The sequence below is a fragment of the Triturus cristatus genome, chromosome 7 (genome assembly GCF_964204655.1).
Source record: "Triturus cristatus chromosome 7, aTriCri1.1, whole genome shotgun sequence".
In the NCBI taxonomy this organism is placed as follows: Eukaryota; Metazoa; Chordata; class Amphibia; order Caudata; family Salamandridae; genus Triturus; species Triturus cristatus.
In genome coordinates, this window is record NC_140590.1 from 1,134,219,646 (window position 1) to 1,134,241,764 (window position 22,119).

Consider the following 22,119-nt stretch of genomic DNA (forward strand, 5'->3'; position numbering starts at 1 on the left):
GCCCAGTGTCTTGCACTGCAACTATGAATGCAAAGCCTCTAACCAGGCTTTGAGAAGCACCCGTAGCTACTGGCTGGAATCAATCTTATGCAATATGTGACCATTCCAGTGGGATGAAAAAAGTGGGCGGGGATCTCTAAAAGGGAACATGTATAAGATGATATTCCCATTTTGTGCCACCCGACCAGTATATTGGTTTCTCACAGATGTTGTTGCATCCAGATATGACAAACTGACATGCATCTAAAACCTGCCAGTACTATTGACTTTGTCAATGGTTATTCACTGTTGAAGATAAATGAGTAACAAGGATTTGTTATAAACATTGGAAATGTCTCAATGCTGAAATTGTGAGGCTGTGAATTAATATTGAGGCTTGTGGAAGCAGAATTGGCCTTCAGTTATGCACACTTTGTTATGTTTGTATGCCCCTTTTCTCTGTATATCTTGTCAATCTGCACATCTTCAACCTATTCTTCCCTCTTCAGCACTCTTTTCAAACTCCCCAAATGCACTTCCTTGCATCTCCCTCACTTCAACAGCCCAAACATGCACTGCACTCGGGTACTTTAAGCACTTTGTTGCCTTATTTGCCCTTTAAATACTTTGACATGTGTACCCCTTCGCACACATTTACATAGAATTTCAATTGCAACTGGTATGACCATTGTACTGTGCTCTGTAGAGCCTGAGGTCTCAAAGTAACTCAAACACCTGCCACTACTCAAAGTATGCACTGTATAAGAGTAATAAGATGCGCACAAAAATACAGAAACGCAACATGAAGAAATGAACACTCTTGGGGAATTAAAGATTTAAGTAAAACACGTGAAATAAGAGGGACTAAATCGGTGACCTGCATTACCTTAACATCCGTTCGTAAATCAATCCATGTTTTTGTCATTAATGGTAAGGGCATGAAGATAGGGCCAGGTTTAGTGCCATACAGCATGTAAAAGACTTTACTATAAGCGCACTTTTCTCCCTATATGCTAGACTCTATTTGGGTCATCTTTGCAAATGAACAAATACAGTAGCTCCACTTCTAAAGGGGCTAGCAACCAATATTCCCTCTATTTTTTTTCCTCTGTTTGTGACATTGGAGGGTCTGTGCGCGGCAACCTTGGCTTGTGTGCCAGGAACCAGACCGTGTGCGGCATGTCACTCTAAACGTTTACTTAAAAAGTGAAGACTGTGCATTTTCACACATACAGCGCCACGTTAAGGGTCACACGGTCGGTTTGCAAATTGGATGAAACACGCCATGACATGAATTGGTTACATAGGCAAGTACACTTCAGTTTTAGAAGAGCACAAGACTCCAATGGTGGTACCATCATAAGACTTAATCGTCCAGAGGAACGACCGTGATGGACTCTTCCATGTATTCACTTTCCAGGTCTGCCTGCATGTCGTAAATGCATAAACACAGGCAAAGTGTGAACTGTGGGGTTTATCAGGGCACCTTTTGGGGCTCGATTGTGGCATTGGATAAGGCCTGTCAAATTGTTTGGGCGCACTAGAATCGCAAATAGAATGTGTGGCTCTGGGCAGGGAAGTCAACTTTTTGGGGTGTGCTAGTAGTGCAAAATTAAATGGACGGAGCCTGAAAAATATCTTGCGTCTACAGCATGGCACTGGGGGTGTCCAGTTTGATTATGGATGAACTAGGAGTACAAAGTGGATCAGAAGCTCTGCAGCTGAACAACCATGTTTGTGCAAGGTATACTTAGTTCCACCTGTGCCCAGCCCTAAGCGGCACTCAAAAGCACAGTGGCACTGCAAATAGTATGCATGATGTGCTCAAGAATACAGACACTACACGGGCTTCTGCCTCTTAGTTTTGTCAATGCTTACCCAAACGAGCATCTGTCTTCCAGGCTTCTCGGGAAAGGCACGGGTTTCGCGGGGACACAATCTAGTTCGTATCGTTAGGACTGTTTCGAGCGCCCCGTCGCAGAGCAATGAAGCGCATAAAGCTCGTCTTGGCTATTCACCCCCCCTAGTGTGTGGGACACCTCACCACACCCACGCGGAGTCATGTATCAAGATATAGGTAAGCTGCTAATGGAGCGCTGAAAACCCCTTTCGGCAGGCGTTGTAAAAAAAAAAACTGAGTTAAAGGTACCAAAAATGATTAAATATTGAGAATAAAAGAATACAAAAACTGTTTGAGCAAGAAAGAAAAGTTGATCAGGGGACATTTGGGTACGAAAGAATAGACTGACTGTTTGGATGAATTTTTGTAGTTCCTTTCCTATTACTTATTGGGAAGGGTAATGTTGGAAGTCTGCTGGAATAAATAACAAGCATTTACAATGCAATAGTTCTCGCAATGACATTACTTTGAGCTATAGGCATTGTAAATGAGTTTTTAAATCATTTTTTCCTTTCTAAAAAACAAAGCAAATGCTCTAAAGCAAAATGGCAATAGCTAACTTTTTTGTAGCGGCGAAATGTATCGCATTGCATTTGTACGTGAGTTATCAGTATTGTAAATGGTACTGGTCCTTTCGCCAAGAGGAAAGGTACACAAGCATTTGCAATGCAATAGGTTTCGTACTTGCGAGATTTTGAGCTATTGGCATTGTAAACGGCAAGGTATTTTATTTATCTGTTTAAAAAACCTGCAATAAAAGTCATTTACAATACATATGTTTCGAAAATGCGAGACCTATTGCTATGCCAATGCTTGTTTTCCAATGTTCAGGGGGACAGGACTGTATAATATTCGTTGTCGTATTGCTAGATGTACAGGATTTGCATACCTAGAAGGGTGGCGTGCCAGGTGCCATCAAGCACTGTGGGCAGTGCATGCGTCATGGAGAAAAGATTAGTAAACATCTGGCACAGCTATTGCACCGTTTCACTATTGCCTCAACATTGCACGTCCAGCATGACGGGCACCTGATGGCTTCCAAGTGTGTCCCTCGAAGAACCAAGAAACCGGTAGGGTGTCTGTGTGGAGAGCTGTGTGCTGTGATTCAGGTCTGAAGTGGGGTGTCTGTGTGGGCAGAGCTGTGTGCAGCAGGGCGGAGGTTTTCTGACAGACCTGCCAGTGCCTCAGTACTTGCATAACAGATTGCCTTATGGCAGGATTGGAATAATCCGAGGGTTGGAGTATCAGCTGGTGACACTGATCACGACTAAGGTGTGTCTGCAGAGCCATGCACAGTGTTGGGTGAATTGGGTGAAAAATACAAATGATGCAGTTCAGGTCTGAGGTGCACTGACAGTGAACGTAAGGCTTGCTAGTAGAATAAAAGAAAAAGGTCTCATTTATGGAATGGGGTGCATTATCAGAGCTGTTTGTGCTTCCAGGTAAAACTGAGGTGCACTGGTGGAGTGGTGGATGGACAGTGGATGAACATTGTTGCTGCAGGTCAGGGCTCAAGCATCAAGGGAGCTGCTACTGCTGATCAACAGCAAAAATAGCAGGCTCTCAGGGGAGTCACTGTACTGTGCAGTGAGTGAATGCTACTGACGCTGCAGGCCTTTGCTAAGGTGCACGTTCAGAGCGGCTGCTGTTGACCCCTGGTGAGGGAGGGAAGGGAAAGGGTGCTGCAGGTCAGGACTGAAGTACATCAGAGCATTTACCATTGCCTTACAATAAGTCGATACTGGTATGTAAATACCACGTCCAAACCTCTTACAAGGCCAAACGTGCTTTCTGGGTGGACTGACTGCATTATTCATAGCACTTACCCCTGGCGAGACTGCAAAGCACTGGGTTTCCTAATGAGTTCCAGGGTACCCTTCGAAACGCTTGACTTTTTCCTCATGCAAGTAAATCAATCCAGCAGTGAGATCTGTTTTTACACTCAGGCAGCAGTTGCATGATAAGTTAGATTGACCTCAATATTCATGTTAATTGAAGGCAAATCAACCTTGCTCTACAGAAGAAAACCCACAAGCCTATTTCTCCCCTAGTGTAGCAACAGTTCTATCCGCAGGCTCAGAGAAACCCTTAAGGCCAATTTCTCATAATCTGTACAAACTATACTTTCAAGGAGGTCTTTCAGAGACACTGTCCTCTGTATTAAATTAGCTAACAGGGGTTACCTCAAATGGTGGTTTAGACTCATTATAAAAAGGGCATGGTGTTGTCCACTAGACAACTACTCGCATCAAAGCCTAAAATTCAGGAGAACAAATTTTGTGTCCACGTTGAGTCCTGTTTCCAATCAAATTGTAAAGGTCATCAAAACACTTTTCATAGGATGCATTCTTCATCACAGGACTCCTCCTCACACTGGTATCTGAGAAAGTATCCTTGTGAGCTACAACACTCAAGAAGAGGCGAGCTCTTGGAAATGGATGTCTGAGATGATTGTGTCCCTATAGCTGTTGGTGTGGTGTATGATTGTTGTGCAAAGAGCAGGGGGATAGAGTTAAACCTCTAGGAGACTGAGGTAAGTAACACCCTCAGGCTTCACAAATGGATCACTCTCTCGGTTAGATATTGGGTGCTATGAGCACCAAGCTGGTATCAGCAAGGTACAAGGCGTGTAATTTGAAAAAAGTGACCAAGAACACAGCACTGTCTAGAACCATGACCTATACAATGCATGGATTCCTAATTCATGGAACTTGGTACTGTTTTGTTTTCTTTTCAATTCACAAAATACCATGATTAACTTAATACCTTTTTTTTAGGCTGGTAGTGATTTATATTCCTGACAGTGGTGTGCAGCACTTAAGTTGGCTGTTGCTAGCCTTGCTAAGTTCAACCATATTACTGATCAAATCTAATTCGGAGGTAACATTATCCCCTCTGCTCTGGGCACAAAAATCATACACATACCAACATCTATAGGGCACATTCTGATAACATCCATTTCCAAGAGCTACCCTCTACTTGAGTTTTGGAGCCCACATTGATCCCAGGCGCGTATCAGTGTGAAGAGCCTACGAAGAAGCATGTCATCTTTGGCTGGTTGAGGGCTTTCATCCTATGAAGTGGATTTTTCTTTCTTTGTAGACATGAGACAACTGTTTTTCATACTTGTAGTATGTTTTGTAAAGTTTAGGTTTTTGAGGGTTATACTTGTTACCTATTTTTTTCTAGTCAAGACACTGCTTTTGTTTAAGTATTTGTTAATCACAGCTCGTGAAGGGGCTGTTATTAACATAAACTTAAAGCCCACAATCTGCCCCGCAAGTGCCAACAGCCGGAAGCCCCAAAGCCAGCCTTACCTGCACTCCCGAGTCCCGGCTCTTCCTCCCGAACACCGCATCCAGGAAGTGACTGATTTTTGCGTTGATCGCTTTTTTAAAGCAGCGGTGTGACTCTCTTGCGAGAAGTCCTGTGTGCTTGCTGCACATACGGCACTGCGCGCTCACGTTGAGAGGTGCATGCGCACAAATTATAATTAATTGATCTTGTGACCTGAATGGTTTGTCAAGTGCCTGCAGAAACAGTAAAATTTGGGCCAGACACCACCATTCACTCCTGCACAAAACCTCAAAATGGACAGCAGTAATAAAATTGTCAAGCAGCAGGCGGTAGCCTGTGGGATATCAATCCAGAATGAAGTGCTAGACATAGCTTTGGAGTTGACTGCATGCTTTCCTCCATGACTTGCCAAAAAGGTGGAGAAAATAGATGGGTCTGTAATTCATCCCTCCGATCTAGCAAAGCTTCTTTTTAAAATCCATGGCAGATTTCAACTAAGGTGTTCAAAACCAGTCTTAAGAGCTATTAACATTTTGAGTCATTGGGTAACGTGCAGACAAGTGATGTCATTCTTTTTGAAGGGCAGACGTCTTGAGACTGACCTGAATGAATGCTATTTACTGAGTCTAAACAGAATTGCTCCAAATGAAGCTAAAATTCTTTTTAAAATTACAGCAGATAATAATCTATTACCTAATTCAATAGGTATACATATAGAGGAATTAGCCTGTTCAATAGTGGTAATGAAGAACCTCTGCTGCTATGGCATCTCAAGGACGAATCGGCAATTTTCTGGCAGGTGCGGCCCTTTCGGGTGTGTAAATTCAGCAGATTGAGCACTAGGTGCAAAAAGTAAAACTGAGCGCAACAAGTTTTTACATAAAATGAAAATACAGGAGGGAGGACTTCATTCTCCTAATTAGAGGAAGCCAATCTTAGAAAGTAAGGATGTCTGTTTGGTCATCTGAAGAAGTGCATTTGCCTCTTGATCTCAGTTTAACGTGTTGATGAAGAAAGTGATGCTATGGGATACACACTTGTATACTTGGAAAAGATGGAGCTCTTTCCCTAGGTTCCTCATGGCCGGCTTGGTTTGTAAGGTTAAATCAGATCCTGTTGGACTAGGCATTGTGTGAAACCTGGTTTGATAGAATGTTCCAAGTATGGAGGATGTTAACCTTCTGCTTCTGGTCACATCTAAGGAAGTGTGGGCTCTAATCCACAATTTACTGCAAGTCCCTCTCCAAGGCAGTAACTTATTTAACTTCTGTCCACTTGAGGTAATCAGGCAAGATGTTTAATAGTTTATCTCTTGCATAGTTTTCTGGAGAATTCACAGAAAGCATGAATGAAGTTGGTGTTTGACTCTTATTGGCCGAAATGAAAATATAATGTCGAGTGGGTTGATGAATTGAGTTAGCACAATCTCCTTTACAGATTACATCCTCATCGGTCTTTACAAGGATAACTGAGGCAAGTCAGGTTGTTGCAGAGCCTGGGTAAAAAAAGTGAAGCCCCAAATCTCACATGCACGTTTCAAAGTTAAGAAAAAAATCCGAGAACACCACAGATCCAGCAACTGAAAATAGCCACCAGCAGCCTCATTAATAGAGGCTTCCTTCAAAATCTATAAATTGATCTTGAAGCACAAGCCATGAAAAAGCATGGGCCCTGGAGAATGACGCCCCTGTGCTGCCCCCCCCCCCACCTGATATGGCCATAAGTAGCTGATTCAAGAGCCATTTTTGTTCACAATATTCTGTTAAGTTTGAAAGGGTTATCACAGGCTAGGAGACATGTAGTTGGACGTTTTCTTGTTTTTGCTTTATTTGGGCACTCTGTGCTTGACTGTCTGACTAAATTGTTCCGCTGCTCTTCATAGCCAAACTCTGCACTACCTGTGAACAATGTGCCATCCTCTTTGGGTAACAATCCCTGCACTGAGCTCTGATATTCAGTATTGCTTAGAAAAACTTTTTGTCTCATGTGACCTAAATGTCTTCTGCGGCAGGGGCTCGCCTCACCTGCATAACACCTCACTGGGAAGGGGTAGTTGGGCCAAGGTGCTGGTTATGCATAGTCTTTCTTAGCTGTGCAGAACTGGGGTTTCTGGTGTTCCTCATGGGTAATGTCAAACGTTCTAACAATGGCAGAGCAAATGGAAGGCCAACTTGGGTAAACGAGCCTTTCCCATCTGCGCAGGTAAGTGCAATATGCAGAATCAGTCTCCATAAAATAGGTTTTGGGTGCACCTGTCTGCTTTCTGACTTCCCCTCAGTACAGAACTTGACCCAACCGATAGGTCAGTGATAGGTTAATACAGGTCACCAAGCTGGTAAAACCGCAAAGTTGACCGTCACTCATGTCCCTCTCTTACCTCCTTGGTAGATATGTATCGGTTTATATAGCAAACACAAGGAGATGGGCAGAGCGCTGAAACCCCATGAGGCACAGGGTTAAGACTTATTTGCATATTGCTGGGTCTGACCTGGGTTGGCTAAGTGAGCTAAAAAACAATGTTGGATTCAACCCAGATCTGGGGGTGAGGGTCTGAAAAGTTTCAGAGCTCCATTCATCATCCCCGTGTGTGTTCATATAGTGCTAACCCAGTCAAAGGACGCAGCACTGCACTTGCTCAAAGGCAACGGTATTGTTTATACTTCATAGCAGTAGATTCGTTGTGCGGGCCTTAATTCTTTCAGTGCCTGTCGCTCTGCACCCCACATGAGCAAAAAACACCAGGGGGTATATCATGATAGGCTCAGCTGCCTCCGCGCAGAGCCGAGCGGCTGTTTTCAATACACCTGCAGTGCGTAAACTAAATATTTATGTACTGTGATCTCTTGGAGGGAGTGAGTTGTATCGTCAGACGGCACAGGTCGGAAAAAGCCAGCAAGGTTTGCCTCTTCCTGAACTGGACAATGTGCAATGATGCACTAAAAAGGTACATCAGGTTTGATGAATTGACTGCAGGTGCATAAAAACAATTTCCTCGGCACTGAACCAGCACAATCCGTTATGCTATGGTCCTACCGTTATTCATTTCGCTTTGTATTGGCGGGGTGGTTACTTTGATTATGCTAGGCTAACCGTTTCGTCTTATTCACCTTTACTCTTCTTGGTTCAGTATGTCGCGCTGCGCTATCCATGCTCCACCATTAATTCATTCTTTCTCCCCTTTCTGCCTCCTCCCCGACTCAGCTGCTGTGCCTGATAGGGGAGGCGTTTGGTGATTATAACGAGGATATCTGCGGCGCAGTCATCAACATCCGCGCAAAAGGGGATAAAATCGCCATCTGGACCAAAGAAACCGAGAACAAGGAAGCGGTCACGCACATCGGGTAAGGAAACGGGGGAGGGGCACGCATGCTCGCGCTGGACGTAGAGGGGCGTGGTCTCGTAAGGCTGTGCATGCGTAGCGTGCGTGAATGAGCAGACTTAGTTCACCATAGGGAGACCTGGGGGCGTGGGTAAGCTGGTGTGATTAGAGGGTTAGTGTATGGATGAGGCTGGGGTTCAGCCAGTGGAGCTTTTGCGTCGGTAGGGGGTTGTCTGCTTCCATATTTTGGTGGTGAGGTGCGCCCGCCAGTTAGAGGAGCGGTCAGTGATGGCTGTGGGAAGATGCATTTTTTGGTCATGGTTGACAGGCTGCATCGGGGGGAGGCCCTTCTGCGTCTCATTTGAGTGGTAGGAGCTGTCTGGGCATACACGGGTTTCATTGGAGGTTGTCGGTCTCTTAATCGGTCTAATACTGCTGTTTGTATGTGCTACGCAGCTGACATGGTTGCGAGTCTGAATGTGAACCTCAGAAATGCTCCATCTGCAGGCTGTGCTCACTAGTACTGCTTCTGCGAGACCCGATTTAGTCGGAAAACTCCCGATTATTTAAGCCAAAATGGCTTTATTTTCGTTGTCTCGCGCCTACAATCCCCTTTGCTTCAATGTACGTCAATCAATTCCCCCATTTGTTTTTCAAAATCTTACCAGCTTCAGAATGTTGCCATGTGAGATGTGATGACTTAGTGAAGTGTTAAGAGGATAACCTACTTTTATGTTTACACAGTAAAAGTCTCACCTTTTAAGGTACAGGTCAAAATAGATGCATAGAGGGAAGTAAAATCAAGTAGGTGAAATAGTTGGTTTGTTTTTGGTCTTTGGTTTAATTCTCCCTAGTAGTGCCCCGTACATTACACTGCGCCTCTCCTCCTGTTAGACAGCCGACTGCTCCAAATCTGACTCAGGCTTCGTTGGTGCAGTTACCAGAGCTGTGCTTGTTTAACGTCCTTTGGTTTTGTATTCATGCTTTACCGCCTTTTGCTTCCGTTCCTTTGAACTGCGCTCCGATACCCGTATGGGTCATGTTCACGCTTAATAAAACTTTACTAATAAAATGAGCAGTACTGTAGGAAGGTGGATGATTAGGGGTGGAGACGAATTCACCTCAAAGGCTGATAGATTTTCAGCAAGGCTGCAATTGGGCACTTCCCCCATCTTAGCAGCAAAGTTGAAAATGTCTTCAGTTATTCGGATAAGCTCCCCCATTTTCCTTAGAATGAGGGGCCCCCACTTCAAGCGATCATCCAACAGGACCGCCAGGTATGAAAAAACTGATGTAGTGGGGACTTTCGCAGAACCTACAGAAAAAGAATACTTTTTCGTGGGACGACCCCCTACCTGCAAGACATAAGATTTTGCATTATTAATCGCTAAGTCATGAGACCCCATAAATTCAAGAAAGCGTCTAATAAAGATTGGAGTCCTCTAGCGGTTCTCGCTATCAGGACGGTGTCATCCGCATATAGGACGACTGGGAGACCCCGGTGACCTACATGCAGGAAATCCGCCCCGTAGCTACCAGGGCTCCTTCAAGATCATTGATGTATAGGTTAAACAGGAAGGGGGCAAGAAGACAGCCCTGCCCCACCCCTGTTTCAATATTGAATTCCTTGGAAACCCGGAGATCCTGTGTAGATCTAATATTTGCCTTGGTATCCCTATGCAGATCCATTAGAAAGTCCACAATAGAGGCCTCCACCCCCATGGCCCTCATGGACTGCCACAATTTGACCCGGTTTACACAGTCAAACGCGGAAGATGGGTCCATGAAGGCCATGTAGATCCTACCTGGGCGGGCCATCGTGTACTTGCCAAGGATCAGATAAAGGTTTAAACATTGGGCCACCGTCTACCTCCCCGCACGGAACCCGTATTGGGTGTCGGCAAGGATATTATGCTCCTCTGCCCATAAGGATAGTCTTTGCAATAGTACCCCTCCCACCAACTTAACTACAGTCAATGAGCGAGAGAGAGAGGTCGATAGCAGTGCGTACTGTTTCGATCCCCCTTTTTAAACACTGGCACGATGGTAGAGATGGCCCAGGATTTGGGGCTACCGTCCCTGGCCGCTGCATTCAATACAGCCGCCAGGATTGGGGCCCAGAAAGATGGGTCCGATTTGTAAAGGTCTGGCGGAATTCCGTCCGGTCCAGGAGCTTTGTTACTGGTTAGGCCCGCAATTCCCGCCTCTACCTCTGTTAACTCAAAAAACAGAGAGTCAGTGTTTGTTGCCCGGGGTAACGGGTCATGGTAACCCATGAAACCCCTAAACATGGATGAAAAGTGGGCCACCCATTCCTCTTCCGTGATGTGGGAATCTAAGATGTTGCCTGTGTCTTTGGAAAACAGGGGTCTGTTGACAATGCCCCAAAACCGTGTCATTCCTTAATGTGCTAGACTCTAGCAACTCCCTCCATGCCTCCTCCTTCAGAGCTCTCTTGCGGGTAGCTAGAGCCTGCTTGTATCCTGTACGACATACCCATATGTATGGGGGGTTTCTTGGAACAACTTTCAGGGCCTCCTTTAACTTGCATGCTGCCTGGGAGCAAGAGGAATCAAACCATCTTGGGTTTGAATTGGATACCTTACAGGCTGGAGCCCTCAAAAGTTCCCCTGCTTTGCGTGAAATGGCGCTGAAAGTCTATTGAAGCAGGAGACGGGACATAAGTGTGATATCGGGGAGACAGTGATGTGGCTGGGTTAGGTACAACTGGTGGATCGGAAAATGTGATGGCTGCAGATTCCTAATCCTAAAAGGAATTTAGTCATTTTTTGAAGAAAAATGGTTTCACCCTATGGGACAAACTTAAATTGTAACTGCCACAGAGGGACTGCTGGTCGCAAGTTGGTTCCACTAAGGCACAAACGCTCTCAAGAAAAAGCCTCAAAAGGTCAAATTTCTCAAAACAAAGTGAATGTCGGTTTTTCAGAAGCCTTTCAGAGGGGGTTAATTTGAAGTTCATTCTGACACCATGGAACTGCCAGTAATGTACTTTTCAAAGCAGGTCCCCTTGATACTGGAGCAAATGTTTCAAAAGTTATCAGTGTTTTTTTTCTGGTAGTCAAGCAGTATAGGAGTACACTAATTTGCCCCAGGACCTCGAAGGTGGGGGAGGGCGCTTAGAAACTGGGTGCCAGGCAGAGTCCACCAGCAAAGTCTATCCCAAGCTCCAGTTGCCACAGTTTAGCTGGTAACTTTAGGGACAATTCAAACACTTAAGGTGATGGAGAGGAATACTTGCAATAAGTCTAACAATTGGCAGTTGCTCATGGCAGCATTCCAACCCATCATTATTTTGCCCACCATGCCACCTCGGTTATGACCCAGCCATATGTAAATCAATCTTGACCCAGCTCTTGTTGGAAGTATAGCCTGAACAGCTATAAAACATACAAAATATATGCTCCCTCATAGCCTATCTATTCCTTATATCAAAAGACTTAATCTCACTTGGGCTACCTAATACATATAAACACAACAGTGACACTTAACGTTTCAATTTTCATTACTGTTATTATTAATTGCTTTGTATACCTTAGTTTTTTATTTTTACATTCCATATATTTTTTCACAAATAGGAAAAAGCTATTTATGCAGATTTATAAAAAAAAGTACATAACACCAATTCACATATACAGTTAAAGAAAACCAACCCCTGGATTGACTAAAATAAATACATTCATATCTCAACCATTCAAACACACACTCACAAACTTCACACAACCAGCATCTGAGTAAGGGGGAGGTTATGTATGACAAACCTCCGCGACCAGATAGATTCTTGTATACAAAGCACAAGGCTAAGCATCAGGTCAACAGCCATGCCAGGTCCTCCCTGAACCAGAACACATGCAAACAGACTGGTTTTGCCCTGATTGGGGCTTTTGAGGGAGGACATGGCATTTCCGGCTGGACTGTCCCTATTTCAGTAGGGTCAAGACTGATTTGCATATGTCTGGGTCCAAACTGAGATGGCATGGTATATATTTCATGAATCTGACTTCACCATTACATTGAGTTTTGTAGTAAATGTCTCTGAATGGAGTTTGTAGATATTGCAGGTTAAGTTATAGATTAAAGTGTACAATATATACTTAGGCTTTTTCAATGTACCTGCTACAGCATGACCAGAGAATGCTTCCGGCTAGTCATTGGCGGAACATGCCTTTTCGAATGTTACACGTTTCACTCTTGAATGTTATGCATTCTACTTTCTGGGCAGCAAAGTATACTGAGGGGTGAGTTAATGTTTATATTGAGGTTTTCCTGTTGGTCAAAACGGTAGTTATAACTGGTCTGCGCAGGAGGGTTCAAGTTACTGCTGTGTTGCTGCACAGGGCAAGGCCTGAAGCCATGTTTTCACTGACACTAGTGGATGAATCAATAGGTGCTACAGTACACAAGTGGCATTTAACTTTCCAGGCTACAGGTGTATTTCTGGACCATATACAATGGCTTTATAGGAAATTTACATTTGCCAATCAGGGTTTAAGTCACTGTCAACATGTTTTAGGCACCTGAGCACATATAGTGGTCACTGGACAGCAATGTCCCAGTGTTAGAGTTCAAGTATACCAGTGGAGGAGTCTGACATAAAATGAAACTGGGTGTGACCACCCAAAAGGTCACTTTGCAGCAAGTACCTATAGTGTCACATCTGCACAGGTAGAAGTGGGTGAGCCAGCAAATGCATAGAGCATCGAGACTGTGCCGAGCCAGGGGGCTAGCCCTGGCTCTAAGAATCTCAAGTCATTAAGAGGTTTTGCATGTAACTCTCACAATTTAAAAATCCTGATCCTTCCAATTAGTAAGTTATTTCTTCAAGTTTGTTTTTTAGAGATGTTTTGAAAGTAATGATTTCCAATCATGAATTTGAAAGCATTCATTAAAACCCTAATGACATTGCTATAAGTGAACCAAGATATAGCTTTGTCATGTGGGCTTTATTTGGATGATGCAGTTTTATAGGAAGTATTGTCTATTAAAACAAATTGAGTTGTTTGTATAGCACACATCTGAACCAAGTTATTTCAAGGTGCTTTAAAATTGGACGTACAAAGAAAATAAGCATTGATATAACTATTTAATGCTAATAGCAAAAGTAGTTTTTTGCAGTCCCACCCATATAGGTGTGGGGTCAGTAACATTTCTTATAAACCATACAAGATGCATACCTTGCATACAGTCAGGGTGACTAGAGATGAGGAAGACTCTCTGTTAGAAAGGCATGCTATCATCAGTCTGGATATTTTTCCATTATGTGCCCAAGTCATGAAATAAAGTTCTTATTCTCTCATTGATGTTTAGTTAAAATGTACCTGCAGCCACGAATGAAATGACATTAGGACTATTCCTAGCAAGAAATACTCACACTGAAGAATCTGAAATAACATTCTCTGCAAACAATTGGGGACAAACTAATGTATACGGAAGTGATGGATGGAAAGCTTGAATTAATTAATCCACTGATGATCACTCAGGCTGTATCACAAGCTATTTTGAACAGGAACAGAAGCATCCCAGGACCTGTTTTGGTCTCAATTTTGTATACTTCAACACGTGTTATCGTGCTGGCATTTAGAGATTTTAAGGAGGCCTACTGTTAAATGATTGTGCTTAAAAAAATAAAGTGCAAGGATTCCCTAAGTTTCTTGAACCTCGCTTGGAAGAAATTTGTGAAAGACATTCGGAGTCCAGCAAAACAACAAATGGTAAGATGGCAGGTGAAGATAACTAATTCCAGAATCAAGTCTTTGCTCTTAACACTGCCATCAATGAAGCTTCAGGGGTGTGGAATTCCGGTCTCGTGACACCAAAGACATGTTTATTGTGCCCACTGGAAGTAGATATCGCCCTCAATCATTTGTAAAGCGCACTACATACCCGCAAGGGTCTCAAAGCGCTGGGGGGGGGGTCGCTACTGATAGAACAGCCAGGTCTTGAGTATCCTCCTCAAGGTCAGCAGGTCTTGGGTCTGTCGTAGGCTCAGTGGGAGGGTGTTCCATGTCTTGGCGGCGAGGTGGGAGAAGGATCTCCTGCTGCTTGTTCTTCGGATGCACGGGACGGTAGCGAGTGAGAGGTCGGTGGAGCGTAGCTGGCGGTTGGGGATGTAGGAGAGCAGTCTGTTGCGGTAGGCTGGGCCGGTCTTGTGGAGTGCTTTGTGTGCATGGGTGAGGAGCTTGAAGGATATCCTCTTGTTGACGGGGAGCCAGTGCCGGTTTCTCAAGTGGGGGGTGATGTGGCCGTGTCGTGGTACATCGAGGATCAGTCGCGCCGAGGCGTTTTGGATGCGTTGTAGTCGTTTGAGCTTGGTTGGGGCTCCCGCGTAGAGGGCGTTTCCGTAGTACTCTTCTGCTGACGAGGGCCTGGGTGACTGTCTTTCTTGTATTTGTCGGGATCCATCTGTAGGTCATGCGGAGGGTGTTGAAGCAGCAGGAGGAGGAGACGGCGTTGACTTGCTTGGTCATTGACAGCGTTGTCTAGGATGATTCCCAGGTGGCGTGCGTGGTCAGTGGGTGTCTGGACTGCCCCCAGTGCCGTCTGCTACCAGGAGTCGTCCCAGACTGAGGGGTTGGAGCAGAGGATGAGGACCTCCGTCTTGTCAGAGTTCAGCTTTAGGCGGCTGATCTTCATCCAGTCGGTGACTGCCTTCGTTGCTTCGTGGAGGTTGGCCTTGGCGGTGATGGGGTCCTTGGTGAGGGAGAGGATCAGTTGTCATCTGCGTAGGAGATTATGTTTAGGTCGTGCTGTCGGGCAACGTGTGCAAGGGGGGCCATGTCAATGTTGAACAGTGGCTGAGGGAGGATCCCTGGGGTACGCCCCAGATTCTCGGAGGCTTTGGAACGGAATGGGGGGGAGGCGGACGCTCTGGGTTCTGTCAGAGGAAGGAGGTGGTCCATTCCAGAGCCTTGTCTTGGTTCCCTGCGGCGTGGAGGCGTGTGCGTAGTGTACGGTGGCAGATTGTGTCGAAGGCGGCGGAGAGGTCTAGGAGGATGAGTGCTGCGGTCTCACTGTTATCCAGCAGGGTCCTGATGGCAGCAGCGATGAGGGCAGTCTCTGTGCTGTGGTTGCTGCGGAACCGTGACTGGAAAGGGTCCAGGATTCTCTTTTCTTCGAGGTATCGGGTTGGCTGTCTGACGATTTTCTCGATGACCTTGGCCGGGAAAGGGAGCAGAGAGATGGGCTGGAAGTTCTTGAGGTATCTTGTGTCTTAGGTTTTTTGAGTAGGGCGTTTATCTCGGTGTTTTCAGCTCTCTGGGAAGATCGCGGTCTCAAGGGAGAGGTTGAGGACGTTGCGCATTTGGGGTGCGATGGAGCTGCTTGCTTTGTTGTAGACGTGGTGCGGGAATGGGTCTGACGGAGAGCCGGAGTGGATTGTGCTCATGGTCTTGATGGTGTCATCGGCGCTCACACTGCCCCAGGCTAGCAGGGGGTCGTGGTCGGTGTGCGGAGGGTCTGTTGTGTTTGTCTGTTGGGGCTGTCTGGGTGTTGAAGCTGTCGTGGATGTCTGCTATCTTGCGGTGGAAGAAGGTGGTGAGGGAGTCGCACAGGGCTTGAGACGGCGTGATGTCGTTGGTGTTGGAGCTGGGGTTGGAGAGTTCCCTCACGATGTTGAAGAGCTCCTTGCTATTGTGTGCGTTGATGTCGAGGCGGTCTTTGAAGGAGATCCTCTTGGCTGCCCTGATGAGGTGGTGGTGGTTGCAGATGGCGTCTGTGTGCTGCGTGGCTGTCTGGAGTTTCACTGTGCCATTCCTTCTCTAGTTTCCGGAAGGCTTGCTTGGAAGCAAGGAGTTCTGGGGTGAACCAGCTGGCCCTCTTGTTGGTGTCTCTGTGGGCGGGGGTGGTTCTTCAGCGGGGCGAGGGTGTTGGCGCAGTCCTCGATCCAGCGTCTGAGGCTGTGGGCAGCGCCGTCTGCATTGGAGGGTTCGGTGGGTGGGCTGAGAGCGAGGTTTGCATGTAGTTGGTCTTCGGTGATTTTGCTCCAGCAGCGGCGGGGGATCTGTTGGGTGCGGTGGTGTGTGGTGGGTTTCTGGAGGGCGAAGTGGATGCAGCGGTGGTCGGTCCAGAGGAGTTCGGTGGTGTGGCTGACGGAGACGTGCGGGCTTGAGGAGAAGACTTGGTTGAGCGTGTGGCCGGCGGAGTGGGTGGGTGTTGTGACGGGTTGCTTCAGTCCGAGGTTGGCGAGGTTATCTATCAGGGTTGTGGAGTTGTCGTTGTTCTCAAGGTGAAAGTTCAGGTCTCCGAGGAGGATGTAGTCGGTGGAGGTCGGGGCGTGCGTGCTGATTAAGTCGGTGATGGAGTCGCTGAACGGGGGACAGGGCCCGGGTGGTCGGTAGACGAGGGTGCCTCTGAGGGCGAAGTTAGGGTCTGGGTGGATCTGGAAGTTCATGTGTTCGGCGGTGCTGAGCGCGTCGTCGGTGCTAGTTGAGACCCTGATGCTGTACTTGTGGACAATGGGGATTCCTCCTCCGACTCAGTTGGTGCAGTCTCTGCTCTTGTAGCAGTCTGGGATGGCTATCTGGTGCGGAGGAGTCGTTCAGCCAGGTCTGTCAGGAAGGCGACGTCCGGGGATGTTGTGTTGAGCAGGTCCCAGAGTTCGACGGTGTTTGCGTGCGGAGCGGGTGTTCAGTAGTATGCATCGGAGGTGGTTGAGGTCTTTCTTGGCGGGTGGTTCGTCTGCTCTGAGGCTGGTGTAGCTGCAGTTCCGGCAGGTGAAGGGACCGTGTGCGTTTCGGTGCGGCCTTGAAGCAGGTGTGGGTCTGTCCGGAGTGGAGAGCGTGCAGAGTGCTGGCGTTGTAGTGGCGGCGGTCGTCGTGGCGGGGGCCCGGGGTTCTGGCACTGAGCGCAGTCCAGGCGTGGATGGGCGCAGACTGACTCTCATTCGGTGCGCCAGCAGCGCTGCCGCGCAGCGGCCCGCATATACGGGGAGGTGGGAGGGAGGAGCAGCTGGGAGGTGGGGGCAGCGAATGGGCAGTTGGCGGCGCAGCCGCAGGTGACGCGGGGGCGGCGAGGGACGATGAAGGGAACAGAAGGCAAAAGGGCACGAGAAAATAGGGAAAACGAGTGAGGGCAAGAGGGCACAAATACAGGAAAAACGAGTGGCACAGAAGGCAAAAAGGGCAGAGAAATACAGGAAAAATGAGTGGCACAGAAGGCAAGAGGGCACAAATACAGGGGCAGCTGAGAAATGGAAGGCAAAAACGGGTGGAGAGGCACGGGCGCAGTGAGGGGTACAGAAGGAAAAACCAGGCAGAGACACAGGGGCAGTGAGGGGTACAGAAGGAAATACCGGGCAGAGACATAGGGGCAGCGAGGGGTACAGAAGTTAAAACCGGGCAGAGACACGGGGGCAGTGAGGGGTACAGAAGGAAATACCGGGCAGAGACACGGGGGCAGCGAGGGGTACAGAAGGAAAAACCGGGCAGAGACATGGGGACAGCGAGGGGAACAGAGGGAGGAAAACAGGCACGGACCACGAACAGGCAGCGGGGGAAGACAGAACAGCAGACACAACAATGAAATACAGGCAATACAATAAAACAATAGAGCGGAAGATGAACAAACCTACGGCCTACCACTGGCCACCAGGAATGAGGCGCAGGTGGTAGCCTGCATGTGGTGGAGGGCCTCGAACTTCCGCAGCAGTGGCAGCTGGGGCAGGGACACAGACGGTGCTGTGCAGAGGGGGAGCGACCTACCTGGTTGGGGTCAAGGGTCGCCCTCTATCGCAAATAGTTTGGCTGCCAATTTAAAATGTGCAACTTGGTTATGAGTTAGTTGTCTGCTGCTAAAGGCAAGGTATACTTGAATATAACGACATTTAAATTGTACATATTATTCAGTAATGCAGAGCAGTCACTGTCGGAGCACAGTGAAAGGAAATGTAGTGAGATGTGTGCTCTTGTAGTACCGGCCATGGCATCAAAATACAGTATGCATGCTTGCAAGATTGAACGATTTGTGGCTACAATGCTCCATAATGCTGATTGATTAAATATGCAAATGGACGTAGAAAAATGGAAGCAAGAATGGTGACTTTTTCTAAATGTGTACCAAAATATCTGTAATTAGTTACACGAAATTGTTTTAGCACCAGTGTTTAATTTTTATTTTCTGGGGTCTGAAATCACACTGGCAGCCATGCGGAGCAGAGCTTTGGGAGATGATCATAATAGCAGGGGGAGTTTCTGTTGTTGGATTGGCATACAGCCTCTACCTGAACAACTTTATATCATTTGGGTCAATTTATGTAGTCTAAGTTGGAAGAATGTTTTCTGCCATGGTTTTATTGTGTAGGGTCAGAAGTAGTTAAAGATGAAGCATGTTTTTTTGCAGAGAGCCTTCTCAGCCGTGGCCCAAATTGCAAAGGTTATCGTGCCAAAATGTTGCTTTGCTGTTCTTCGCATCTGAGCTAATGGGTAACTGGTTGTTTTTACCAGGTCATCCAATTGCATATTTTTGTAAGGCAGTAGTTGTGGTAAATGGATTACCTGTAGCTCTTAATAGATGTTGCCAATGTTAGTACTACGAGTCCCAGTTTGAGCTGGGATTGACCCTGTGGGAGGGCAAGGTATCTGCTCACCTGCTGTCTTTTTGAGTGTGGGAATACAAATCAGCTCGACCATCAATGTAGGTGTTATGTAACTAGTGACCACTACCCTTCCTCATTGCTCCTTATCAGGTGGTGCCCTTCTGATCTCTCCAGTGCATGAGAAGTGCACCCAAACAAAGGTTGAGCGTCCCCAAGCTAACGAGGTACTTCTGAAATGGACAGTTTATCCTCCTTCAATCAATATCCAAGGCATGATCTCAGACTTAGTCAAGCCATCCGATAGCCTATTCTGCTATACTCCATGGTCTGAGGATAAGATGAAAACCTGCCAGTGGTGCACTCTTCCCATGAGCGGGTCAGCCCTGCCTTGACAATGGACAGGGTTTAAACAGCAACATGCGCTTAGCATTGATCTCCAACTGTATCGATCCGGACAGGCTTAAATCGTCACTTGCAACAGGAGTAGGCCATTCACTATGTTGAGTGTAAATGCCAGGATCATAGTGAGCTTGCATGGGCATAACCCATACACTATAGTACAGCTGGGGCACCAAAGCCTCCCTCTCCAGAAGCAGACCCTTTCCTTCAGACTTCATGGCGTTTACTGCACCACTGAAAGTTCCAGGGCATGGCCAACCTGTCTTACTAGTCTCTGCTATATCTGACAGTTCAGGTGCTGGAGGCCAAGGTTTTACAGTGTATGGTGCACTATATGGCCCTTCTTGTACTTCCTTTTTCATGCCTTAAAAGCTTTAGGTTGACTGGTCCAACAAGCCTGAGCTTCCATGTACTTTAAGGCACCAGATGGATGTGCCCCTTCATGGGTTGAAATGGTCTGCGACTGGTTTAACGTCTTCACAGCCCTTTATGCGTGGTATGTAGTGTGATGGGTCGGCTCAGTCCAAATTTGCTGTGTAAGTTTAAGAAGCCACAGATCTTTGGTATTTTGAATTTTTCAACTTGTGATTTGTCTTCTCTTCCGGACCCGAGCTTACAGATTCATGCAATTAATGGAAGTCCAATTTGGAACCATGGGTGAGGGAGGCCCTTAGAATCCGGTTCTAGCAGCGCAGTAGGCACTGAGGTTCTTGTGTTGTAATGCCCCACAGTTAACTTAAATCTTCGGCTGGCCAGCAAGCACTATTTTTATTGCATGGAAGCTGCACATTGGAGGCACACTGATCACTTAAGATGAGACGCGCAAGGTGCATACCTGCTATGCACATGCACATGCGCAAGGAGAGACTGGGGACCAGTGAAGGTGCAGAGACCCTGGCATTGAGAGGCTGACCAAAAGGTAGCATGAGGAGAATAAGCCAATTATAGTAGTCACGGTCTGTTCTTGGACAATATATATCAAGATCTGTTTTCTACGCATTCTCTATTACAGAGGAATGTACTGCAACTACATCGTTTAAAAAAAATTTTTTTGTTAAAATGAGTGCTTGACTTACAGCAGTATCTGCACATTTGTAAGATTTTCTGCCTACGTTGTACATTTGTTTCTACAATGTATGCACCGAAGAGTTATACACCAGATAGACTGCCTCCAGCTGTGCCTGGGAGCTATGAACATTGGTATAAAGGAATTAAACATGGTCTCCCTCCTGGGTTAGCCGAAAATACTGGAACCCCTCGGGGCCAGATAGTACAGGCAGACCCTGTACTGATTGTACCCCACTGCGGCTGATTGTACTGTGCTTTTGCACTTATTGAGTCGGTTTGTTCATTCTCATCCAAAGTGCTGCTTTGAACAGACCAGTTATTATTGCCCCTGATGCATGTTGATCTCTTCTCACTCTTTGCTCTTCCACAGCTGGCAATCCCTGATGCTTTAACTTATGGGGGAACAACTTTGCTCTGAACATATCCACAACTATTCTATTTAGTTTCTTGGTGGAGGGTGTATGTTGCAGGCATGAAGAAAGTTATCTAATGGAAAATGTTCTTGCTTTACAGGCGGGTGTACAAGGAACGGCTAGGCTTGTCCTCTAAGGTGGTCATTGGATACCAAGCCCATGCAGACACCGCCACAAAGAGTACCTCCATCGCGAAGTCCAAGTTTGTCATTTAATCATCCCAGCCAGATGTCTGGGTTATTCTCACGTGGAGCCTTCAGAGATTTCTGAGCAGGTGAAGCCTTTGGTTAGAGTGGAGACCACACAACACAGTGGAAGAAACTTGTGGGAGGAAGATTAAAAAAAAAAAAAAAAGCCCCAAATGGAGGTTGAGGATCTTGGTTCTGTTATTGGTCATGTTTATTTGTCTTTGTGTTGTAAATATTGATATTAAATTCTGCACAAGGTGGATCTGGTGACAGTTGTCTCTTTGGGGCGCATGTAGTCCGCTGGGTGTGCTGTACAGCCTGCCTTTGTTGCTAAATCAGTGAGGTAGACTTGGTTTCTCAAAGGCATTTTGGAGAAACTCTGGCTTGCATGAATAATCGATCAATCCAGTGCTTAGGGCATGATACTGCTATCCTGTTACACCATGTAGTGAATGACCCTCTGTATGAAGGGGTAGTCACTGAGGGCACTAAGGGTCACTGACCTAGAAATAGATGCAGGTTACACATATATCGTTATCAGGGTATACTACGTGACTGCCTTTGCAGCCCTGCCCTTATTTATTTATAGTTGCATAAAGTCATGCAGGGCTATACCACTGCACAGTATGCACATGGGTGTGTTCTCTCCAACTACCCCATCAATCCTGGTGAGGTTAAACAATTAATTCCTCCCCAACTACAATTATATTGGTATTAGAAAAAATGAAACTTACAACTCTGCATGCCAATATACTGTACCAAAGGTACCCAACAGCCATTGCCACTCTGCGGGTTGCCCAGAATTACACCAGGCAGCCATCCTTGATGGCACCGTGTTACCTCAGGCTGTACCAGAAGCAGTTGCTACGACCAGACCCTCATAGAGCCACTTCCAGTGGATACGGCTGCAGGTGAGTAAGGCTGGATGGGGCTTGACAATCTGTTCATCATTTCGGTCAGAACAGCCAACCAACATCTGAGCACTGTGATGAAGGAGGACTCCAAGT

General features: G+C 46.5%; 1 protein-coding gene across 4 annotated transcripts in view; it reads left to right on the forward strand.

Annotated features, from left to right (window-relative positions):
• EIF4E1B (eukaryotic translation initiation factor 4E family member 1B) overlaps positions 1 to 21,372 on the forward strand; it is a 107,495-nt gene extending 86,123 nt beyond the window's left edge. For all 4 annotated transcript variants that reach the window (XM_085618294.1, XM_085618295.1, XM_085618296.1 and 1 more), the window contains exons 6-7: positions 8,378 to 8,517; positions 21,025 to 21,372. In XM_085618294.1, the coding sequence (XP_085474420.1) occupies positions 8,378 to 8,517; positions 21,025 to 21,139 (255 nt within the window). In that variant the 3' untranslated portion in view covers positions 21,140 to 21,372. The remainder of the gene's footprint in view (positions 1 to 8,377; positions 8,518 to 21,024) is intronic.
• Positions 21,373 to 22,119: the final 747 nt, after the last annotated feature.